At 45.3% G+C, this 22,430-nt stretch overlaps 1 protein-coding gene across 1 annotated transcript in view; it reads left to right on the top strand.

Moving 5' to 3' along the window:
* The window catches only part of CRACR2A (calcium release activated channel regulator 2A), a 62,687-nt gene that overhangs the window by 33,278 nt on the left and 6,979 nt on the right, over positions 1 to 22,430 (top strand). The window contains exons 12-15 of the mRNA XM_070947532.1: positions 2,886 to 3,018; positions 15,446 to 15,527; positions 17,474 to 17,588; positions 22,141 to 22,242. Coding sequence (XP_070803633.1) covers positions 2,886 to 3,018; positions 15,446 to 15,527; positions 17,474 to 17,588; positions 22,141 to 22,242 — 432 coding nt within the window. The remainder of the gene's footprint in view (positions 1 to 2,885; positions 3,019 to 15,445; positions 15,528 to 17,473; positions 17,589 to 22,140; positions 22,243 to 22,430) is intronic.

Genomic DNA, 22,430 nt, shown 5'->3' on the forward strand with positions numbered 1-22,430 from the left:
CAGAAATTTTGAGTAGTTCGGAAAACCGTTAGTAAAAATTCTGACTGGCCCCACCCCCATCTATTCTCTGCCTCCCGAGTCCCAGCTGATCGGGAGGGAATGGGGATTTTGCAGTAACCTTCCCTTTACCCCCGCATTGGGGTGGGAATGGAGATTTTACAGTATCCTTCCCCTGCCACGCCCACCAAGCCATGCCATGCCCACCAAGCCACACCCACAGAACCGATAATAAAAGAATTTGAAACCCACCACTGTGGATGAAGTGCATTTTGGCAAAATTAAAAGAATAACAGGGTTGGTAGGGACCTTGGAGGTCTTCTAGTCCAACCCCCTCTCAAGCAGGAAACCCTATAGCATTTCAGACCGATGGTTACCCAATCTCTTCTTAAAATCCTCCAGTGTTGAAGCACTCAAAACTTCTGCAGGTAAGTTGTTCCACTGCTTAATTGTTCTAACTGTCAGGAAATTTCTTCTTAGTTCTAGGTTGCTTCTCTCCTTGATTGATTTCCATCCATTGCTTCTTGTCCTGCCTTCAGGTGCTTTGGAGAATAGCTTGACTCCCTCTTCTTTGTGGCAGTATTGGAAGACTGCTATCATGTCACCCCAGTTCTTCTTTCATTAAACTAGACATACCCAGTTCCTACAACCATTCTTTGTATGTTTTAGCCTTCAGCGCCCTAATCATCTTTGTTGCTTTTCTCTGCATTCTTTCTAGAGTCTCAACATCTTTTTTATATTGTGATGACCAAAGCTGGATGCAATATTCCAAGTGTGGCTTTACCTAGGCATTATTCGTATGTTTCTAAAAATTCACAATGTGAATACACCTATCAGGGTATAAAGTTAGGAAAAGAAGGCAACAGCTGTACATTAGCTCTTTCATTATTAGTTCCGAGTAAAATTGTAATGGGTATGTCTAGTTTGCTGAAAAGAAGGGCTTGGGGAGACATGTTAGCAGTGTTCCGATATCTCAGGGGCTGCCACAAAGAAGAGGGAGCCAAGCTATTCTCCAAAGCACCTGAGGGCAGGACAAGAAGGAATGGATGGAAACTAATCAAGGAGAGAAGCAACCTAGAACTAAGGAGACATTTCCTGACAGTTAGAACAATTCATCAATGGAACAACTTGCCTTCAGAAGTTGTAAATGATCCAACACTGGAAGTTTTTAAGAAGATGTTGGATAACCATTTGTCTGAAGTGGTGTAGGGTTTCCTGCCTAAGCAGGGGGTTGGACTAGAAGACCTCCAAGGTCCCTTCCAACTCTGTTATTCTATTCTATTCTATTCTATTCTATTCTATTCTATTCTATTCTATTCTATTCTATTCTATTCTATTCTATTCTATTCTATTCCATTCTATTCCATTCCATTCCATTCCATTCAATTCGATTCTTACTCTATTCTGTAATAAATATTTTGGTCTCTCCTGTAAAAAGTTTAAACCACACGTGGATAGCTTCGAACAATCACCTTTATATATAATTGGAAATAATGTAAAGAAAGGTGCGTTTTCAGTCTGAGGTTACATTGATATTGTAAAGATGTAAAATGAAAAATGTGGAAGCATAAATCTCTTGTTTCTAATCAAAGAACAAGGAATTTAAAACTCAGGAATAGGAGTTTATCAAGGGAGCAGCAGCGAGATCTTCCTACTGCAAGAAAGAGTTAAAACCATATTGCATTGTTTTAACTTTTAATGCTTTGTGTTATTTTATACATCCTGTATTTTAATCTGTTATCATTGTTATTATGGTTCGTCGCACAGTCAGCCAGATGCCCAGGTTGGGTTGGCCACCTATTGAGTCCTTCCCAGGGACCTGAGATAGGCAGAGGTGGATGTTTTGATGGTCTTAAAGGTATCATCGCAGGATGTAAGCTGTTCCAAGCAAAGCTGCCTTTTGCAATTGACCGATGGGGATTTTGTCAATGTCGACAGTGTGCTCCAGCTGTTTTGGGATTGCACCCAAGGCGCAAATACTATCATCTTTATCGTGATCAATCATTTTCTTATTAATCCCATGTAAAAGAATCACCTAGCTATTTCTCATTTATATACTGCATTCTTCTTTATCCTCCTGGTTTAAACATTTTTATTGAGTCATATGATAAAATAAGATACAAAATACAAAAGTCAAAAAGGAAAACGGTGGGGAAGAAGAGGGGGAAGAAAAGTGAGGGAGGATAAGAAAAAAAAAGAAAAAGAAAGATTGACTCCCAACCAGTGGTGAAATCCAATTTTTTTTACTACCGGTTCTGTGGGCGCGGCTTGGTGGGCATGGTGTGGCTTGGTGGGCATGGCAAGGGAAGGATACTGCAAAATCCCCATTCCCTCCCCACTCCTGGGGCCAGCCAGAGGTGGTATTTGCCGTTCTCCGAACTACTCAAAATTCCTGCTACTGGTTCTCCAGAACTTGTCAGAACCTGCTGGATTTCACCTCTGCTCCCGACTCTCTCTGTTGCAGTAAAATAAGGCATTAACATCAAATCACAACTTTTTGGGGTTTTTTTTTATAAGAATATGAACCAGCCATTTCTATGCATCCTTTTTTATCCTATGCCTAACAATGCAACCCTATGTCAGGGTTTCAAGTAACACCCCCAATGAAAGAAGACTCCGAGGCTTTTATTAGAGATGTCATATTGGCACATCTGGGAAAACCCGAATCCGAAAACTTCCAGGTTTTCCCCACCCAAAGGAAAGTCCAAGTCCTTGCCCAGCACCCACATGTCCATCACATGGTCCAATCAAACCACCATCCCAACTGGGGGTGCCTCCCAGTTCCAGCCCTCCAGATGCAGGGCAAGATGTCCTTGACTCTCTGAGAAAGGAATGTTATTATGACTACATATCACCCTAAACAACCTAATATTTGTGCTTGTGTGAAGGATGAAGAGTTCCGCATGGCTCCGGATCGTATATTCAAGATAGTTCTGGTGGGGAATTCAGCTGTGGGGAAAACATCCTTTTTAAAGCAATTCTGCGAAGAACGTTTTTTTCCAGGAACGGCTGCTACCGTGGGTAAGTAAGAGACAACGGACATACTGTACATACGATACGATGGACACGCCATTCATACTTGTGCCGGTATCTGGAATTTGGTAACTGCCAACATCCCTAGATCAATTTTAGGAATGCCTTTTTGCTTTTTTAAAACTTAAAAAGAAAACAATAACAGTAAAGCACAATTTACGAGCACAATAGAGCCCAAAATTTCCATTGCTAAATAAAACAGATTAACAGATTAACAGATTAACAGAGTTGGGACCTTATAGGTCATCTAGTCCAACCCCCCGCTCAAGCAGGAGACCCTACACCATTTCTGACAAATGGCAGTCCAATCTTTTCTTGAAAGTCACTCAGGCACTCATCACTTCCCGCCTGGACTACTGCAACGCTCTCTACATGGGGCTCCCCCTGGGGTGCACCCGGAGGCTCCAGCTGGTCCAGAACGCGGCCGCGCGGGGGATTATGGGGGCGATGAGGCGCTCCCATGTGATACCTCTCCTGCGCGAGCTGCACTGGCTCCCGATGGTCTTCCGGGTGCGCTTCAAGGTGTTGGTGACCACCTTTAAAGCGCTCCATGGTTTAGGGCCGGGGTACTTACGAGACCGCCTTCTGCCACCAATAGCCTCCCACCGGCCAGTACGCTCGCACAGAGTGGGCCTCCTCAGGGTGCCGTCCGCCAGACAATGTCGGCTGTGGCCTTACCAGGGCTTTATAGAGTGGTATTAGTACCTCACTAAGACAAACAGTTGCTGAGTGAGTTTTTGTCCCATTTTATGTCCTTTCTTGCTACATTGGTTAAACGAATCACTGCCGTTGTTAAGTTAGTAAGACGGTTATTAAGTGAATCAGGCTTCCCCGTTGATTTTGCTTGTCAGAAGGTTGCAAAAGTAAATCACATGACCCCGGGACACTGCCACCGTCATAAATGTGAGTCAGTTGCCAAGCATCTGAATTTTGATCATGTGACCATAGGGATGCTGCGCTAGGAGGAGACTCTATGGTGGGGGAACCAGACTTCCAGTTGGCAGCGGAAAAAGGATGCCGCGCTAGGAAAGAGACTCTATGGTGTGGGAATTGAACGGGGGACTTCTGGTTAGGACCTTTGTGAATCTTTGAGTGTTTAAGGTTGCCGACCCCTGGTTTAGTAGAAGAATTAGTGCGATTTCTAGAAAAAACTTTGTTATTAGTTGAGAAATGTAGCAGAGTCAACACAATTATGTTATTTAACTTATTCCTAGATTAGTTAAGGCAGAGTTACCCTGACTCTCCTTCCTTCCCCTGAGCTTAGGTGTCCCTTGGACCAACAATTCTTCCTCCCCCTCCTTTCTCGGAGCCTGTTAGACATTCTGTCACATTTTGGCCTTTTAAATGAGAATAATAATAGTAATAATTTTCCAAAAGAACAGTTCCTGGTTTTGATGGAGGCGCCCACGTATTCTAGTGATGCCAACGGCTACGTTAAACAGGTCAACCGTATCAGGCAGGTCCTGGCTGCAGAGTCAGACTAAATCTGTTCCAAGCGAAGCCATTCAATATCACGAGAATACAGAATTTGAATTTCATGTCGGATTGACTGTCGCCCCGATTAACAAGGGTCGCGTTGAATGCTATGGCTTCTGGGCACTCATGGGAAAAAAAAGAAATGTGTTAACGAGAGTCCACCTCCCTCTGCTAGGCAAACCAAGGCATGAAACTGACAGGCAATCGAAAGTGAATAATTTGGTCAAAGGAAAAAGAAAAAAAAAAGAACTTCTCGGTTATGGAATGTTTTTACCAACCGGAGCCATTGAAACAAAGATTTCAAAAAAAATGAAAAATCCAGTTTTGGGAAGAAAAACATCTGGATTTAGAGGTTAATGAGCAGAGACTTTCTGGACCAAAGGAATGTAATTTTGAAAGACTAGTTCTTTACTAAGCTGAACTGGAAGCAATTGGATTAGAGAATTACAGAATAGCAAGAGTTGGAAGGGACTTTGGAGCTCAAGCTACACCAGTGGTGAAATCCAATTTTTTTTACTACCGGTTCTATGAGCGTGGCTTGGTGGGCATGGCAGGGGAAGGATACTACAAAATCTCCATTCCATCCCCACTCCTGGGGGAAGGATACTGCAAAATCTCCATTTCCATCCCACTCTGGGGCCAGCCAGAGGTGGTATTTGCCGTTTCTCCGAACTACTCAAAATTTCCGCTACCGGTTCTCCAGAACCTGCTGAATTTCACCCCTGCGCTACATCATTCCGAACAAATGGTTTTCCAATCTTTTCTTAAAACCTCCAAGGATGGAGCCCCCATAACTTCTGAAACCAAGCCATTCCACTGATTAATTATTCTCACTGTTAGGAAGTTTCTCCTTAGTTCCAGGTTGCTTCTCTCCTTGATTAGTTTCCATCCATTGTTTCTTGTTCTGCCCTCTGGTGCTTTGGAAAATAAATCGACCCTCTCTTCTTTGTGGCAGCCCCTCAAATACTGGAATATTGCTATCTTGTCCTCCCCTGGTCCTTCTTTTCTCTAGCCTTGCCTGGTTTGATCTGATCTTTCTTGAAAATCCAAACAGGCCTCATGAGATTGATTGATTGATTGATTGATTGATTGATTGATTGATTTATTTATTTATTTATTTATTTATTTATTTATTTATTTATTTATTTATTTGTTGGGACTTGTATGCCACCCTATCTCCACAGGACTCAGGGCGGCTCACAACAATTAAAACAGAAGTCCAAGTTAAAATTAAGACATTCAATAAAACCCAAATTAAAACCCCCATCAGTCCAAGGTAGCCAGGTGAAATAGCCAAGTTTTCAGCCCACGGCGGAAAGAGCGAAGGTCGGGGGCCACCCGGAGCTCCAGAGGGAGTTGATTCCAAAGGGTGGGTGCACCCACAGAGAAAGCTCTCTCCCTGGGGGTCGCCAGCCGACACTGTCTGGCTGACGGCAACCTGAGTAGGCCCTCCCTGTGGGAGCGCATTGGGCAATGGGAAGCTGTTGCTGGCTGCAGATGGTCTGCCAAATATCCCGGCCCTAGGCCATGTAGGGCTTTATAGGTAATCACCAGCACCTTGACTCTCACCCGGAGGGCAACCGGCAACCAATGCAAGTCGCGCAGGAGAGGTATAACATGGGAGTGTCGGGACACTCCCATCACTACCCGCGCGGCCGCATTCTGCACCATCTGAAGCCTCCAAGTGGTCTTCAAGGGCAGCCCCATGTAGACAGCATTGCAGTAGTCAATATGAGAGGTGACGAGCGCATGAGTGACCGTGCGTAGGGCATCTCGGTCCAAGTAGGGGCGCAACTGGCGCACCAGGCAAACCTGGGCAAATGCCCCCCCTGGTCACGGTCGTTACATGATCTTCCAAATTTAACCGTGAGTCCAGGAGGATTCCGACCTTTGTTTCAGTTCTGCACTTGTCTCACATTGTTCTGAATTTAAAGTTTCATTTTTGGTCCTTCTTTTCACTAGACTGGCCAAACTCAAATCCTACAACCGTTCTTCATATGTTTTAGTCTCCAGGCCTTCGATCCTCTTACTTGTTCTTCTTTGCACTGAAACTAGATTGACTATGCAATCATCAATCGTCCACTTCAGTCCTCAGTGTTGAGACATACCTGGTTCAGATCATGAATTGCTGGTGGCTAAGAACAGAGTTAAATTCTGTTACTTCTTGTCTTGCCTTTGGCGAATAGGTTCACCCCCTTTTCTCCATGACCGCCCCTCAAATATTGGAAAACTGCTATCACGTCACATGGAGTTATTTTTTTAACGATTTAGTTTCTGACTGTTCTGAACATAACTGCTTTTTCTTTTCTTTTTACATTTATTTTTATTTAACCATTTTCTTCACCTTACATCAGAATTTCCATCTTTACAACACTCATGCTATTATGAATACAATATGTAGTTGTTATTCAGAATATTTTTTTACATTCTACGTTTTATAACATCCTACTGTGAGACTATATATTCTTCATCTATCTTTATCTTTATACTTATTACTATTTTCTACTTCGTTAATCATCTTTTCTTTTTAATTTCCTAATCTTTGCATCTACTATCTAACCAGTTACACCGTACATTCCAAATCAAATAATTCTCCGTTTCTCCTTTATCTTTTATTTCCATTGTCAGCCTATCCATCTCTGCGCAATCTAATATTTTCTTTATCACCGTTTCTTCAGCTGGTATATTTCCATTTTTCCAATTTTGCCTGTAAACAATTCCAGCCACTGTTATTACATGTAATATTAAACTTTTTTTTTTATTATAGTTCCCTCTTAATATGCCTAATAAGAATATCTCCGTTTTTAGCTCTATTTGTTGTTTTACTATTTTCTCTAGCCGCCTTCTTATCCTTATCCAATATTTTTTTGCTATTGGGCAAGTCCACCACATGTGACAGTATGTTCCCTATGTCTGTTTACATTTCCAACATTCCGGTGATCTGTTTGGAAACATTTTTGCTAGTCTGGGTGGAGGTAGATGCCATCTATAGAACATTTTGTATAGGTTTTCTCTGTATGCTGCTGACATTGTCAATTTATACTTTTCCCCCCACAATTTTTCCCAGTTTTCAAGTTCTATAGTATAGCTGAATTTTTTTGCCCAGGTTATCATCGTTTCCTTTACTGTTTCTTCTTCCATTTTGAATCTCGATAAGTAGTTGTATAGTTTTTTTTAATCAATTTTTCCTCCGTCCCCTATAGTAACTTGTCCAGTTCTTGTGGTTCCTTGTAGAATCCATAGTTTTCTGCATCTTTCTTGTATATAACTGCTTTTCCCGATGAGTTTGATGGCATGGCATTGCTGGAATTTTGTGATTTTGCCTTCCCAGTAGTGACATGTGTGGTTTTATATGCTCCAACACTTGCTTTTGTGTCATCTTCACTATCCAAGGAACGTGCAGGAGCCTTTTCCAACGCCACAGCTCGAATGAGTCGATATTCCTCCTGTCTGGTTTTTTTTCATCGTCCAACTTTCAAAACTGTAGGTAGCGATGGGAAACACAATAGTGCAGACAAATCTCCATTTAGGTGCCAGGCTGATGTCCCTTTTTTTTTCCCCTTCATATTCAATTCACACTAATTATTGCTGTGCAACCAAGTACAATTTTGACATTTTATTTTCTGGATCGCATTCACTGCTTTAATCAATCTGCAATAATTCACACTAATTATTGCTGCGTAGCCCGGTTCAATTTTGACACCTCCCCCCAGCCCCCGGGATTGCATTCGCTGCTTTGATCAATCTGCAATGCTAGGAAAATAAATTCTTGTAGGCATTTGATCTCATTACTGTCAATTATTATTTTGACAGTTCCTTTCCTTCGCGTGGTTATGAGCTTGGCCCGTTTGATGTTCAAGAGGTGAAAATTCTCACTTTCTTCTTTAATCCTTTTGATCAGATATATCAGGGTGGTTTCCGATATATTGGTTGTTTGTGAGAATTGTGTCGTCACCATACAGATAATCTTTGACTCATGACCACAATTGAGCCCAGAATTTGTTCTGCCCCAGCTACGGACCCCAAAGAACGCAGCATACACAAAGTCCGTTCAAACCTTAGTTTACTAAATAAACCAGTTTTTTTACAACAACGGCTGTTAATTAACTGCATTAACAGCCGCCAAGAATTCAAAGAATAATACTGAAAGCTTACTGTGGTTGGCAGAATGCCCAGAAGCAATTTGCAGGAAGCTGATAAGATAAGCAAGACAAGACACGAAGGTATGTGAACGAAGTTGTTCCCTGCAAATTGCTTCAGTCGGCGTTCCTCCTTAAATAGGCTAAGGGAGTGGCCAATTAGCCCCAAGCCTTACTCTTGAGGAGACCTCCTCCTGAGGAGCCACTCCTGCCTTTTGGCAGCTCTGCGCACCCGTGCATCGAGAAGAGGCTCCTCCTCTTCGTCCTCTTCACTTATGGGAGCTTCTGGAGGTTATGAAGGCCCTGGCTGAATCCCCGCCTCTGGCACCACATCTTCTCCAGCCTCCTCATTGTCCGACTCGAGTGTCAGGCTGGGTTTTTTCTTTCTTTTTTTTGAAAAATGGCCTAAAAACGGCCTGAAAATAGCTTGAAAACAACCTGAAAAATGGGCTGTTTTTTGGCCGGTTTTGGCCATTTTTGGGCCATTTTCAGGCCATTTTTTTTTCAAAAAACGGTCTGAAAATGGCCTGGAAAACAGCCTGAAAATTACCTCAAAAACACCCTGTTTTTGGCCTGTTTTGTCCATTTTTTGGGCCATTTTCAGGCCATTTCCCAGTGCTCCAGCGCCCGCAAAGACCAGCTGCCAGAATAGCAGCTGGCGTCGGCGCCAGTGGTGGGTTCCTCCCGGTTCGGTCCGGTTCGGCCGAGCCGGTAGCGGTGACGATATGACGTCACCGAACCGGTTCTCCCCCCTCCCGCCCTCCCACCCCCCACCCCCGCACGTTATTCTTACCTTTTATTTGGTCCCACCCCCAATCTATTGCTGCCTCCTGAGTCCCAGCTGATGACTAGAGGGAAAAAAACTGTTTAAACTCTTGCCGCGGGGCTTCAAAGGGCCGCCCTACAGCTGATCAGTGTTAAAAGCAAACAAATGAGTCGGGTCGTAAGTGCGAGGACCGGTCGCAAGCGCGAGGACCTTCCAGAAATGACTCTGACCACCTAGCCATGCCCACCTAGTCACATGACCTCCAAGCCACACCCACAAAATAAGCCACGCCCACAGAACCGGTAGTAAAAAAATTTAGAACCCACCCCTGGTCGGCGCGTGTGCCTACAGAGAGGTGCCATAGGTTCGCCATCACGATTCTAGAATATAAGCTGAGATCAAACCCCATTCCTTGGTAGCACTGATGATGTTATCTAGTATGGTAATGAAACGTTGGCAAGAAAACAACCGAGCTCAGAGAGTGCCAAGGCCCCCCCCCCATTTCAACCCTGAGCTGCAAATATTCTCCTTTATTGAGCCAACTGTCCTTGGCACCTCGTTGGTCAGAAATTCTTTCCCTTGTTTGTTTTTGTTGATGCATTCACGAGCATCAATGGTGTTGGAATCCTTTTGATTTTCACAAATGTATTCCTGATGCAGGTCTCTTCTAGCTGCTTGCAATGCTGGTGCCAGCAGAATTTATTGCCTTTCTTTGGAAGACAAAGACCGTTCTCTTTGGAAAGCAAAGAAGCTGCTCTTTGGACATCTGCATTCAATCTCTTTCCTTCCTCCCATTTGCCTTCTGCTTTGGCTGCTTTTCTCTCTCTCTCTGCTCGGCTAATTTTGGCGGTTTCATCTGCAAGCCATTTGTGCTTTTTCCTCTGGTTTCTTGCACGGTAGGTGTTCAACCACCAGTGATGGCCGATCGGATTTCTTACCCCAGTGCATCAGGCGTCTTCTGAACCATGTCCAGCAGTTCAAACCTAATTTTTTTCCCCCACCTCAATTACAAGGAAAGGGATTTTGATGGGTGTTGATTTTGGTAAGGTCAAACTTCTGCGGTGTTGCTTTCCCTTGAACATTGCGGAATTAAACTCCATTCTTAGCCACCAGCAATTCATGATCTGAACCAGGTATGTCTCAACACCGAGGACTGAACTGGACGATCGATGCTTGCATAGTCGGTTTCAGTGCAAAGAAGAGCAACTAAGATGATTAAGGGTCTGGAGACAAAATGTGACACCTCTCCTGCGCGAGCTGCACTGGCTCCCGGTGGTCTTCCGGGTGCGCTTCAAGGTGTTGGTGGCCACCTTTAAAGCGCTCCATGGCTTAGGGCCGGGGTATTTACGAGACCGCCTTCTGCCACCAATAGCCTCCCACCGGCCAGTACGCTCTCACAAAGAGGGCCTCCTCAGGGTGCTGTCCGCCAGACAGTGTCGGCTGGCGACCCCCAGGGGGAGAGCCTTCTCTGTGGCGGCGCCCGCCCTCTGGAACAACATCCCCCCAGAGATACGCACAATACCAGACCTCCGGACTTTTCGTCGGGCCCTGAAAACTTATTTATTTCACCTAGCCGGGCTGGCTTGATCCCACAGTTTTTGGTTAAATTTAATTGATTTTAATTGGGTTATTTTAAATTGTGGCCAAAAATATTTAATTATTTTTAAACTGTTTTTAAATTTTGTACGTTCTGTTTTATTCTGGCTGTTCACCGCCCTGAGTCCTGTTGGAGAAGGGCGGTATACAAATTAAAACAAACAAACAAACAAAAATCATATGAAGAACGGTTGCAGGATTTGGGTTTGGCTAATCAGTCCTGAGGAGAGGGGTGTGCAGCCGGTACATTGTTCCGGGGCCCATGGAACTCAAAGGGGGCCCATGAAGGGGAATTCGTAAATTTTTTTTTTACAAAACCAATATTGGATATATACTTCATCCTCTACACCAGTGACGGCTAACCTTTTTGCCATCATGTACCAGGAATGGGGGGGGGGGAAGGGAGGGGGGTTGTGTGCATGTGTGCCCACACCCATAATTCTATGTGCCCAGCCCCCACGCATGTGCGCGCTTCCCCCGCTCCCCCCCGCGCTCCTGGCACGTGATAGAAAGGTGGGCCCGGTAGGCCTGTTTTTCTTTCACCCCAGGCTCCAGAGCCTTTCTAGGAACTTGGGGAGGGCGAAAACGGCCTCCCCCACCCCCCTGGAGGCTCTCGGGAGGTTGGAAACTGCCTGTTTGCCAACTTCCTGTGGGACCGGAAGACCCATTTTTTGCTCTTCCCCAAGCTCCAGAGCCTTTCTAGGAGCTTGGGGAGGGCAAAAATGGCCTTCCCCACCCTCCCGGAGGCTCTCCAGAGGCCGGAAACTGCCTGTTTGCCAACTTCTGGTGGGACCGGAAGGCCCGTTTTTTGCTCTTCCCCAAGCTCCAGAGCCTTTCTAGGAGCAAAAACGGCCTTCCCCACCCACCCTGGGTGGGGAAACAGGTCGGAAACTGCCTATTTGCCAACTTCCGGTGGGACCGGAAGGCCTATTTTTTGCTCTTTCCCAGGCTCCAGAGCCTTTCTAGGAGCTTGGAAAGAGTGAAAACAGCCCCCCCCGGAGGCCGGAAATGGCTCATTTGCCAATTTCCAGTCCCACTGTTCTGGAGCCTGGGGAGAGCAAGAAACGGGTCTTCCGGTCCCACCAGAAGTTGGCAAATGGCTGTTTCCGGCCTCCAGAAGGCCTCTGGCAGGGTGGGAAAGGCCCTCCAGGGGCAGGAAACAGCCTGTTTCCCTACTTCCGGTGGGCCCAGAAGGCCCAAAAATCAGCTGGTGCCGGAGCTGAGCTCGCGTGCCCACCAATATGGCTACATGTGCCACCTGTGGCATGCGTGCCATAGGTTCGCCATTATGGCTCTGTACTTTGTGTATATAACAAAGCCGCCTTGCAGCCTTGTTTGACATACTGTAACCTTTATTCATCTGAAGCTCAGTGAGCAGTTATTTATGTAATTTAGTGGATTTTAATTTCATTACTTATTTATTTTAAGTTTGCAAACTTAGCTTCCTGACGTTTATGAATATATTTTAAATTTCATTTCACTTTATCAATGGTTATGAAATGTCATCTCAAAAACCTGGAGCCTCCGAGGGGGTGGGGAAGGCTGTTTTCACCCTCCCCAGATGCATAGAGAGGATCTGGAGCCAGGTGAGAAAGAAAAACGGGCCTACCGGGCCATTGTTTGCCAGGAGTGGGGGGCGGGGAGGGGAGAATCATGCATGCATGCGCAGGGCGGGGTACATAGAATTATGGGTGTGGGCACGTGCACGCTCGCGAACCTCCCCCGCCCCCCTTTCCTGGCACGCGATGGCAAAAAGGTTAGCCATCACTGGTATAGGTTCTCCTGCTTAAGCAGGGGGCTGGACTAGAAGACCTTCAAGGTCCCTTCCAGCTCTATTCTGATTCTGATTCAGTGCAGTTTATTTGATGAGACCCATGTGTATCAGCAACCGTTGTGCTGCTTGAACCAGATATTCGTGATTTGAAATCGGTTTTGATGGCAAAATGGAACCGAACAAATCAAATCGCATCATTCCTCTCGCTTCAAATCCAAAGCTGTCAGAACTGTTTGACTGCCAGGTTTTTTTTTATTATTATTATTATTCAAAATTCCCCAGAATGTAAACGATGTCATTTTTCAACACTTGGGTTTTTAGAGTTTTCTCAGCAGTGGCATAGAAACCTTCTATTTCAAGCTCAGCGGCATCAGCCGTTGGGACCAAGGCTTGGACAACTGTGGTTTTGAGAGACTTGGCACAGATTGGGATGGTCGTAATGCGGCCATTAACCGTTGAGAATCTTTTCATTGCTTGGGCGATAATTTCTTGCTTGCGATAAATGATAACGCCGTTCATTTTCTTGGTGTCATGTCCCTGTAGGAAATGACCAGGCTGAGCCTGAGGGAGGGGTCAAACACGTCATCAGTCTCTAGTCCCTGCGTGCCCACAAGAGATGGAATGGAATGGAATGGAATAGAATAGAATAGAATAGAATAGAATAGAATAGAATAGAATAGAATAGAATAGAATATGGAATGGAATGGAATGGAATGGAATGGAATGGAATGGAATGGAATAGAATAGAATAGAATGGAATGGAATGGAATGGAATGGAATGGAATGGAATGGAATGGAATGGAATGGAATGGAATGGAATAGAATAGAATAGAATAGAATAGAATAGAATAGAATAGAATAGAATAGAATAGAATAGAATAGAATAGAATAGTTGGAAGGAACCTTGGAGGACTTCTAGTCCAACCCCCTGCTTAGGCAAGAAACCCTACACCACTTCAGACAAATGGTTATCCAACCTCTTCTTAAAAACTTCCAGTGTTGGAGCATTCACAACTTCTGGAGGCAAGTTGTTCCACTGGTTAATCGTTCTAACGGTCAGGAAATTTCTCCTTAGTTCTAAGTTGCTTCTCTCCTTGATTAGTTTCCACCCATTGCTTCTTGTCCTACCCTCAGGTGCTTTGGAGAACAGCTTGACTCCCTCTTCTTTGTGGCAGCCCCTGAGATACTGGAACACTGCTCTCATGTCTCCCCTAAGTCCATCCCACCTTGAATGCCTATTTAATTCCCGCTCATTTCCCTTGACTGTTAGTAGCTCAGATTCTTGTAGAGCGCTTAAGTTTGCAATAAAACTTTGTACAGGTAGTCCTCAATGCGTGACCACAATTGAGCCCAAAATTTATGTTGTTCAATGAGAAATTTGTTAAGTGAGTTTTGCCCTGTTTTACGATGTTCCTTGCTACATTTGTTAAGTGAATCACAGCCCAGACGTTGTTAAATTAGTAACATGGTTGTTAAGTGAATGTGAATCTGGCTTCCCTGCTTACTTTGCTTCTGAGAAGGTCATCAAAGGTGATTCATGACTTCTGGACACTGCAACTGTCATAAATGTGAGTCAGTGGTCAAGCATTCCAATGTAAATTATGTGACCGTGGGGATGCTAAAATAGTTTTTTCATTCAGTGATGTTGTAACTTTGAATGGTCACTAAGTCGAGAACTGCCTGTACTCATTTCAACCTCCTGAGGGGCGCATGCATAGGGGGCAGGGTGCATGCAGGGGGCTGCGCGTGCATGCAGGGAGGTGCACACCAGTGGTGGCTTCCTCCCGGTTTGGTCCGGTTCGGCCGAGCCGGTAGCGGTGACAATATGACGTCACCGAACCGGTTCTCCCCGCCCGCCCGCCCACCCACATTATTCTTACCTTTTATTTGGTCCCACCCCCAATCTATTGCTGCCTCCTGAGTCCCAGCTGATGACTAGAGGGAAAAAAACTGTTTAAACTCTTGCCGCGGGGCTTCCAAGGGCCGCCCTACAGCTGATCAGTGTTAAAAGCAAACAAATGAGTCGGGGCGTAAGTGTGGGGACTGGTCATAAGTGTGAGGACCTTCCAGAAATGACTCTGACCAGCTAGCCACGCCCACCTAGTCACATGACCTCCAAGCCACACCCACAAAATAAGCCACACCCACAGAACCAGTAGTAAAAAAATTTAGAACCCACCCCTGGCGCACACGCGTTGCATTTTGGGGATTCGGGCGCACACTTGCGCTTTGGGCACTCGATCCGGAAAAGATTAGCCATCACTGGTCTAGAGAAAAGAAGGACCAGGGGACGACAATGACATGATAGCAGTAGTCCGGGATTTGAGGGGTTCCCACAAAGAAGAGGGGGTTCAACTAATTTTCCAAAGCACTAGGAGGGAAGACGAGAAACAACAGATGGAAATTAACAAGGAGAGAACCAACCCAGAACTAGGGAGAAATTTCCCAACGGTGAGAACAATTACAAGCGGGACAGAAGTTGCCTTCAGAAGTTAAGGGTGCTTCATCACTGGAGGCTTTTAAGAAGAGATTATTGGATGGCCATTTGTCTGAAATTGTACAGGGTCTCCTGCTTGAGCAGGGGGCTGGACTGGAAGACCTCCGAGGTCCCTTCCAACTCTATTCTGATTGATTGATACAGTTGGAGCTGTTTGTCTCCTACAGGTGTGGATTATTCTATGAAAACTGTGAATTTGGATGGCAGCCAGGTGGTGCTGCAACTCTGGGACACCGCTGGGCAAGAAAGGTAATCCAAGACCTTCTTATTTGCTGGCTGAGATCTTGGTAGGGAATGCCACGGGGGTGTAGTTCAACCCAATTCCTGTGTAAGGTGTGTCCGTCCTCAAGGTAGGCCAGAGTAGGAAACCACTACTATGTAAATGGAAAATCACCAAAGATCCATCGGTTTCCCTCACCTGTTTTGACCTGTCTGCTGAGACGGTTTACTGGGGTGTGGCCGTTGAACATGTTACAACTACTTGGAGCCACAGGTGAGGGCTGAACACGAGGTGGGAACCAACGGTGAATCAGTGCCCCTAAAATGGGCACAGCAGGCAGGGCCCTCCCCCAGAGGTGCTATTCCTCATAAACGCCTATCAATTAGGACTTCTTTTATGGCAACAGTTGCAATGACAAGAGAGTGGGGCGGGATAGCTCAGTGGGTAAAGACGCTGAGTTTGTCAGCTGGAGAGCTGACAGCTTGGGTTTGAGACCTGAGCGCCACGTGACGGATGAGCGTCCGTTACTTGCCTCAGCTCCTGCCCACCTAGCAATCCGAAAGCATGCAAATGTGAGTAGATAAATAGGTACCACTTTGGTGGGAAGATAACAGCATTCTGTGCACCTCGGTGTATAGTCATACTGGCCACATGACCATGGAAAATATCTTTGGACATTGCTGGCTCTCTGGATTAGGAAACAGATATGAGCACCGCCGCCTAAAGTCGGACATGACTGGACGGTGAAAAATTTTACTTTTAGTTTTTGCAATGACAGACCCTTGCAAGTCTGAATGTTCTCCCTTTATCTTCCTGTAATCTAGGAAGGGACTAGTCTGAGGCCTTTTCTCAAGTTAATGTCGTGGCCTCCACTCAGGCCCCTGTAAGATGGCCGTTGCCTCGTTCGCAGTTCTTCCTCCTGTCTGTCAAGGCCATTCCCTATTCCCTCTGCTTTCCAAACCAGCTGTGTTTTTTCTTCTTCTTCTTCAGCTAAGAATCCTAAAGGAGTTTTCTGCCCTTCAGCTTTTTACAAGAATTAGGTGCCAGGATATAACTTTTCAAATTCAGTTCCTGTGCCAGGAGTCAGGGTTAAAGGCTAAAGACTGGAGCAGGTGTCAGCAATCTGCGGCTCCGGAGCCACGTGTGGCTCTTTGGGTCCTCTGCTGTGGCTCCCTGTCGGGTGATCCCACCACTGGCTGGCCCTGCCCCTCACCCTCCCCTCCCGGTCACTCCTTGCCTGGTCTGAGAAGGTAAGGGTGACGGCGGGGGATGGAGAAGCAGCCGGGGCAGAGACAGAGAGATACAGAGAGAGAGGGAGGAGAGAGAGAGAGGGAAGGAAGGAGAGAGAGAGAGAGAGAGATGTCAAAAGGGTTTTGTGGTTCCCGGTGTTTTTTAACAACTGGTTCTCTGCCCTAATGACTGGCTGGGTAGGTGTGGCTAGGGCATCATGTGACTGGTGGAAGTGAGTGATGTCGAGTTGGCCACGCCCACCCAGGTTTTGTGGCTCCCGGCGTTTTCTTTTCTGTGGGGAAATGGGTCCAAATGGCTCTTTGAGTGTTTAAGGTTGCAGAACTCAAAGGACGTAGGAAGGAAACAAGTTTTCTGAGCGAGAAGATGAATCTTACTGGAAATTCAGCCTAATGACCCCCCCACATGTGCACCTTAAATCTTAGAAATTCAGTTTGGTTACAGGTGTTATTTTCTTTGAAGAGCGGTTAAAGAGCGGTTCAAAAAGAAAAGGGAATTCTGACTGAGTGTTTAAAAAGAAAATTTTTCTCAACGCTAAGAGCAATTTGAACTACCGACCAAGAGGGGTGGGGGTGGGGCTTCTCTTTTCCAGGTGTGTCCAAACACAAGACTAGACCTCCACAGGTCTAGAATGTTTTAAATTGAACTGAGTTTGGACCGAGCAGGGAAGATGGCTGGGTTTGATGGCTCCTTCGTGTTCCCATTCTGTAAAATCACTGCCTTCCAGGTATCGCAGCATCACGAAGCAATTTTTCCGGAAAGCCGATGGGGTTGTTGTGATGTATGACGTAACAGCACAAGACACCTTTGTGGCTGTGAAGCAGTGGTTGGTGAGCATAGAGGTAAGTCTGATTTGATTTAAATTCTCCAGCATTTTCTCTCTATTTTTTCTTCTCCAAGTGGTCCTCAGTTCCACTGGATGGGGAAATCCTCATAGGGGGAACTAGGATCGTGCCCACCGTTTTTGGGAAACTCACTGTCTCACCTGTACAGTTAGTCCTCAACTTACAACCACAATTGAGTCCAAACTGTTTATACTTAAAACAGTAATTAGGGCAAAGAAATGATGCCCAGTTGGCCGCGCTCACCCAGTCACACGGCCATCTAGCCACGCCCACCCAGTCACATGGCCACATAGCCACGCCCACCCAGTCACATGGCCACATAGCTACGCCCACCCAGTCACATGGCCACATAGCCACACCCACCCAGTCACACGGCCACCTAGCCACACTCACCCAGTAACATGGCCACCTAGCCAAGCCCACCCAGTCACATGGCCACCTAGCCACGCCCACCCAGTCATATGGCCACCTAGCCACGCCCACCCAGTCACATGGCCACCTAGCCACGCCCACCTAGCCACGCCCACCGAACCAGTAGTAAAAAAAATTGAATCCTGCCACTGATCGGTCCTCTTACTCAGTTCCATCAGTCAATATTGACTGATTGATCACACTGCTTTACATTTTTTTAATACAGCTCTCCCAGAAGACTCAAAGCAGTGATATAACAGGATAAAGGGATAATACACAGGTAATACTCGACTTACGACCACAATTGAGCCCAAAAGAGCCTTGGTAGTACAGGGGTTTAAGGCACCCTGTTATTAAGCTTATTAAGACCAGCTGCCTGCAATTACTGCAGGGTTCGAATCTCGCCAAGGCTCAAGGTTGACTCAGCCTTCCATCCTTTCTAAGGTAGGTGAAATGAGGACCCAGTTTGTGGGGGCAATAAGCTGACTTTGTATAAATATACAAAAGGATGAAGGCTATTGCTGAGCACATTGTAAGCCGCCCTGAGTCTTCGGAGAAGGGTGGCATATAAATCAAATTAAAAAAAAAAAAATATCTGCTGCTAAGTGAAACATTTGTTAAAAGAATTTTACTCCATATTTCTTGCCATGGTTGTTAAGTGAATCACTTCAGTGGGTAAATTAGTAACGCGGTTGTTAAGTGAATCTGGCTTCCCCGTTGACTCCCGTTGATCATGTGACCTTGGGACACTGCAATTGTCACAGATACGAACCGGTTCCCAAGCATTTGAATTTTGATCATGTGTCCATGGGGGATGCTGCAACGGTTGTAAGTGTGAAAAATGGTCATAAGTCACTTTTTTCAGTGCCGTTGTAACTTTGAACGGTCACTAAACAAACTATTGTAAGTCGAGTATTATCTGTACTAAGCAATGATATAACATAAAGCTTATCAACCCTGTACAATCAGTTAACTTCCGAAAATACCAATAGCACTTAGACTTACCGTATTTTTTGGAGTATAAGACGCACCTTAGTTTTTGGGGAGGAAGATAAGAAAAAAGCTGATTGGCGGGTGGATCGGCCTCCCAGAATACCCCCAATCAGCTGTTCCCAGAGGTGAATTTTAGCAACAGGTTCCTTGGTTGTGAGCTCTGTGCCTTGCTTTTTTTTTTTTTCTGCCTCTGAAACTTCTGAAACTCTGTTTCAGAAAAAACTCTTTTTCTGCCTCTGAAAGCCTCCGAAACAGAGCTTCAGAAAAAAAGGGTTTTTTTTTGTGAAGCTTCTTTCAGAGGCTTTTATTCTGAAGCTTCTTTCAGAGGCTTTTATTCTGAAGGACTATCTGTACTCTGTTCAATCTCCTTTCTTTGGTATTGGTATATGGATTAACCTCTTCCAATCTGTTGGTTACTGTGTCATTCTCCAGATTTGTTAGCATAGTTTGGTTAGAACCTTTACTGATTCTTCTTTTGTTGCTTGCCATATTATTTTAGATAAAAGCCTTTTGGAGGCTCTTTTTCTGAAGCTCTGTTTGGAGGCTTTTTTTCTGAAGCTTCTTTCAGAGGCTACTTTCAGCCTCTGAAATCTCTGTTTGCGAGGCTGGGCAAGGCTACATTCGGAGTTTAAGACGCACCCAGATTTTCACCCTCTTTTTTGGGGGGGAAAAGGTGCGTTTTATACTCCGAAAAATACAGTATATACCGCTTCACAGTGCTTTCCAGCTGTCTCTAAGCGGTTTACAGAGTCAGCCTATTGCCCCCAACAATCTGGGTCCTTATTTTACCCACCTTGGAAGGATGGAAGGCTGAGTTAACCTTCAGCCTGTTGAGATTTGAGCTGCTGGTAATTGGCAGTCAGCAGAAGTACCCTGCAATACTGTTAGGAAATGACTATTACCTACCTTGTTGGGTTGGCAATATATAAACCATCAATATAGCTTTAAGACTGCTGTATTGCATCATACTGTGTCCTGATTGGTTAGCTCTGTAGCCAATCTCCTTAAGAGGGAGCTAGAAACATGGTTTGTTTCTCTTTGCTGTTCTTGCTCTCTTGATATGTCTGTATGCTACTGTTTGCAAATCCAGAAGAACTGTTTATTGTGAATGACTACGACGACTGGTAAGAAGACTTTGTTATTGGATTATCCCTGGACTGTCGTTTTGCTATCTCCTGCTTTATAAGTGTATGACCTGGACTGTTTATTGGACCGTGCCTTACTATTTCCTGAAAATAAACACACAGATACAATTCAGTGTATCTGTGTATTGGCTGTGTTTATTCGTACTTACTCTAAATCGCTTTCATGTACACACCCTTGCTACTCAGGGGTTACTCTGCGAATTCCTTAACAAATATTGCACTCTAACCACTGTGCCACCATGGCTCATATATATTGCTAAAGGCTGATTGCTAGAAACCCAGTAACTTTACTTTTCCACTCCCATTTCCTTCTTATCCAAGAAGCCCCCCGTTTGCTTCTCCGTAGCATATTTTTCCACTTTTCATTGGTCAGTAGACTAGCAGATGTTGTCTGTGGAGATTCTCAATCATCCAGATCCTGGTTGTCCCAAAGGTGTTTTTTCCAAAAGTCAACTGGACTTTCTTGTTGTTGTCGTTTTTCTTTGAAAGCGTTTCACTTCTCATCCAAACCAAGGAAGCCCACTTGCCTTTTGGAAAAAGCTCCTTTGGGCCAGCAGAGATCGTTCTTCTGCCCAGCTCTCAGACAGATTTCAAAATCACTCTCGATAGAATACTACAAAATTAATGTTCCACTGCTGATGCAGCAGGCAGAGGCCGGAAGCATCTCAAAAAAAGCAGGCAGGAAAAAAGAGGCATTTGGATATACTTTGTGGTAGATGCATGACATCCCCTAAGAGCGAAGAGGATGCTGTAGGATCAGGGGTGAAATCCAGCAGGTTCTGACAGGTTCTGGTGGCGGAAATTTTGAGTAGTTCAGAAAACCGGGAAATACCACCTCTGGCTGGTCCCAGAATGGGGTGGGAATGGAGATTTTACAGTATCCTTCCCCTGGAGTGGGGTGGAAATGGAAATTTTGCAGTATCCTTCCCCTGCCACGCCCACCAAGCCATGCCCACAGAACCGGTAGTAAAAAAATTTGAATTTCACCACTGCCACTAAGCCACGCCCACCAAGCCACGCCCACAGAACCGGTAGGGAAAAAATTTGAATTTCACCACTGTGTAGGATGCATCTCTTCCAGCTTTGCATATCCAAAACATCCTTGTAAAGAAAATTGCACAGCTGCACAGGCAGTGGTGAAATCCAATTTTTTTTACTAATGGTTCTGTGGGCGTGGCTTGGTGGGTGTGGTGTGGCTTGGTGGGTGTGGCTTGGTGGGCGGGGCAGGGGAAGGCTACTGCGAAATCTCCATTCCCACCCTACTCCAGGGGAAGGATACTGCAGAATCTCCATTCCCACCCCACTCTGGGGCCAGCCAGAGGTGGTATTTGTTGATTCTCCGAACTACTCAAAATTTCCGCTACCGGTTCTCCAGAACCTGTCAGAACCTGCTGGATTTCACCCCTGTGCACAGGGTATATTTAAGTTGCTGGGATTGGAATTCCAGACCGTTTGATCCGTACCAGAATAGCCAAAAAGTATTCTCTAACTGGAAAGACTGGGAGAGAATCTATAAGCTGAAGAAGTTTTTGAACCCAAAACAAACATATACGATGATGGAATTACAGCGCCTAGCTTTAAATTCTCCTCCTTGATTCAGAAACTCCAGTCTTTTCACAAATATCATTCAGGGCTTATGTGTGGAGTGGTGCGGTGGCCCAGAGGTGGAGCTCTCACCTCACAATCAGGAGGCTGTGAGTTCGATCCTAGGTAGAGGCAGATATTTCTCTCTCTGGGCACAATGAGAATATATCTGCTGAATATTACTCCGCATTGGTGACAGGAAGGGCATCCGGACATTAAAACACTCAGCTAGCTCCATTCAGTTGCCCATATTCCACCCCGCAAGGGATTATGGGGTCGTTAAAAGAAAATGATGATGATTCAGGGCTTGTTGGTAGCCTAATAAATGCTTCCGTTTGTCAGTTTGTGGATTGCTTTCTTCATATATTCCTGCCGGAGAATTCTCTCTCCTTCAATTGCTTTTCCTTATTTCCTAGGAGGCAGCTGGAGAGAACATCCCCGTCCTTTTGCTCGGCAATAAAGTCGATAAGGAAAAAGAACGAGAGGTTCCTAAGCGATTGGGGGAACATCTAGCCAAGGTACAGTAAGAAGAGAGAACACTGGATAATCTGGGCATAAAATAAATATTCCGTTAGCACATAGCCCTGGAAACCACTTCTTAAGCGAATTTATTCAGTGAATCTCTTCCTTCTGTTATTGAGGTTAGGGATAGCCTTAGAAATATGGAACCCCACTGTTTCTGTGATTGTCATAAGTAAATATGCTT

Source organism: Pituophis catenifer, unplaced genomic scaffold, assembly GCF_029215685.1.
Source record: "Pituophis catenifer annectens isolate HBS135680 unplaced genomic scaffold, rPitCat1.0.hap2 SCAF_7, whole genome shotgun sequence".
NCBI classification, from domain to species: domain Eukaryota; kingdom Metazoa; phylum Chordata; class Lepidosauria; order Squamata; family Colubridae; genus Pituophis; species Pituophis catenifer.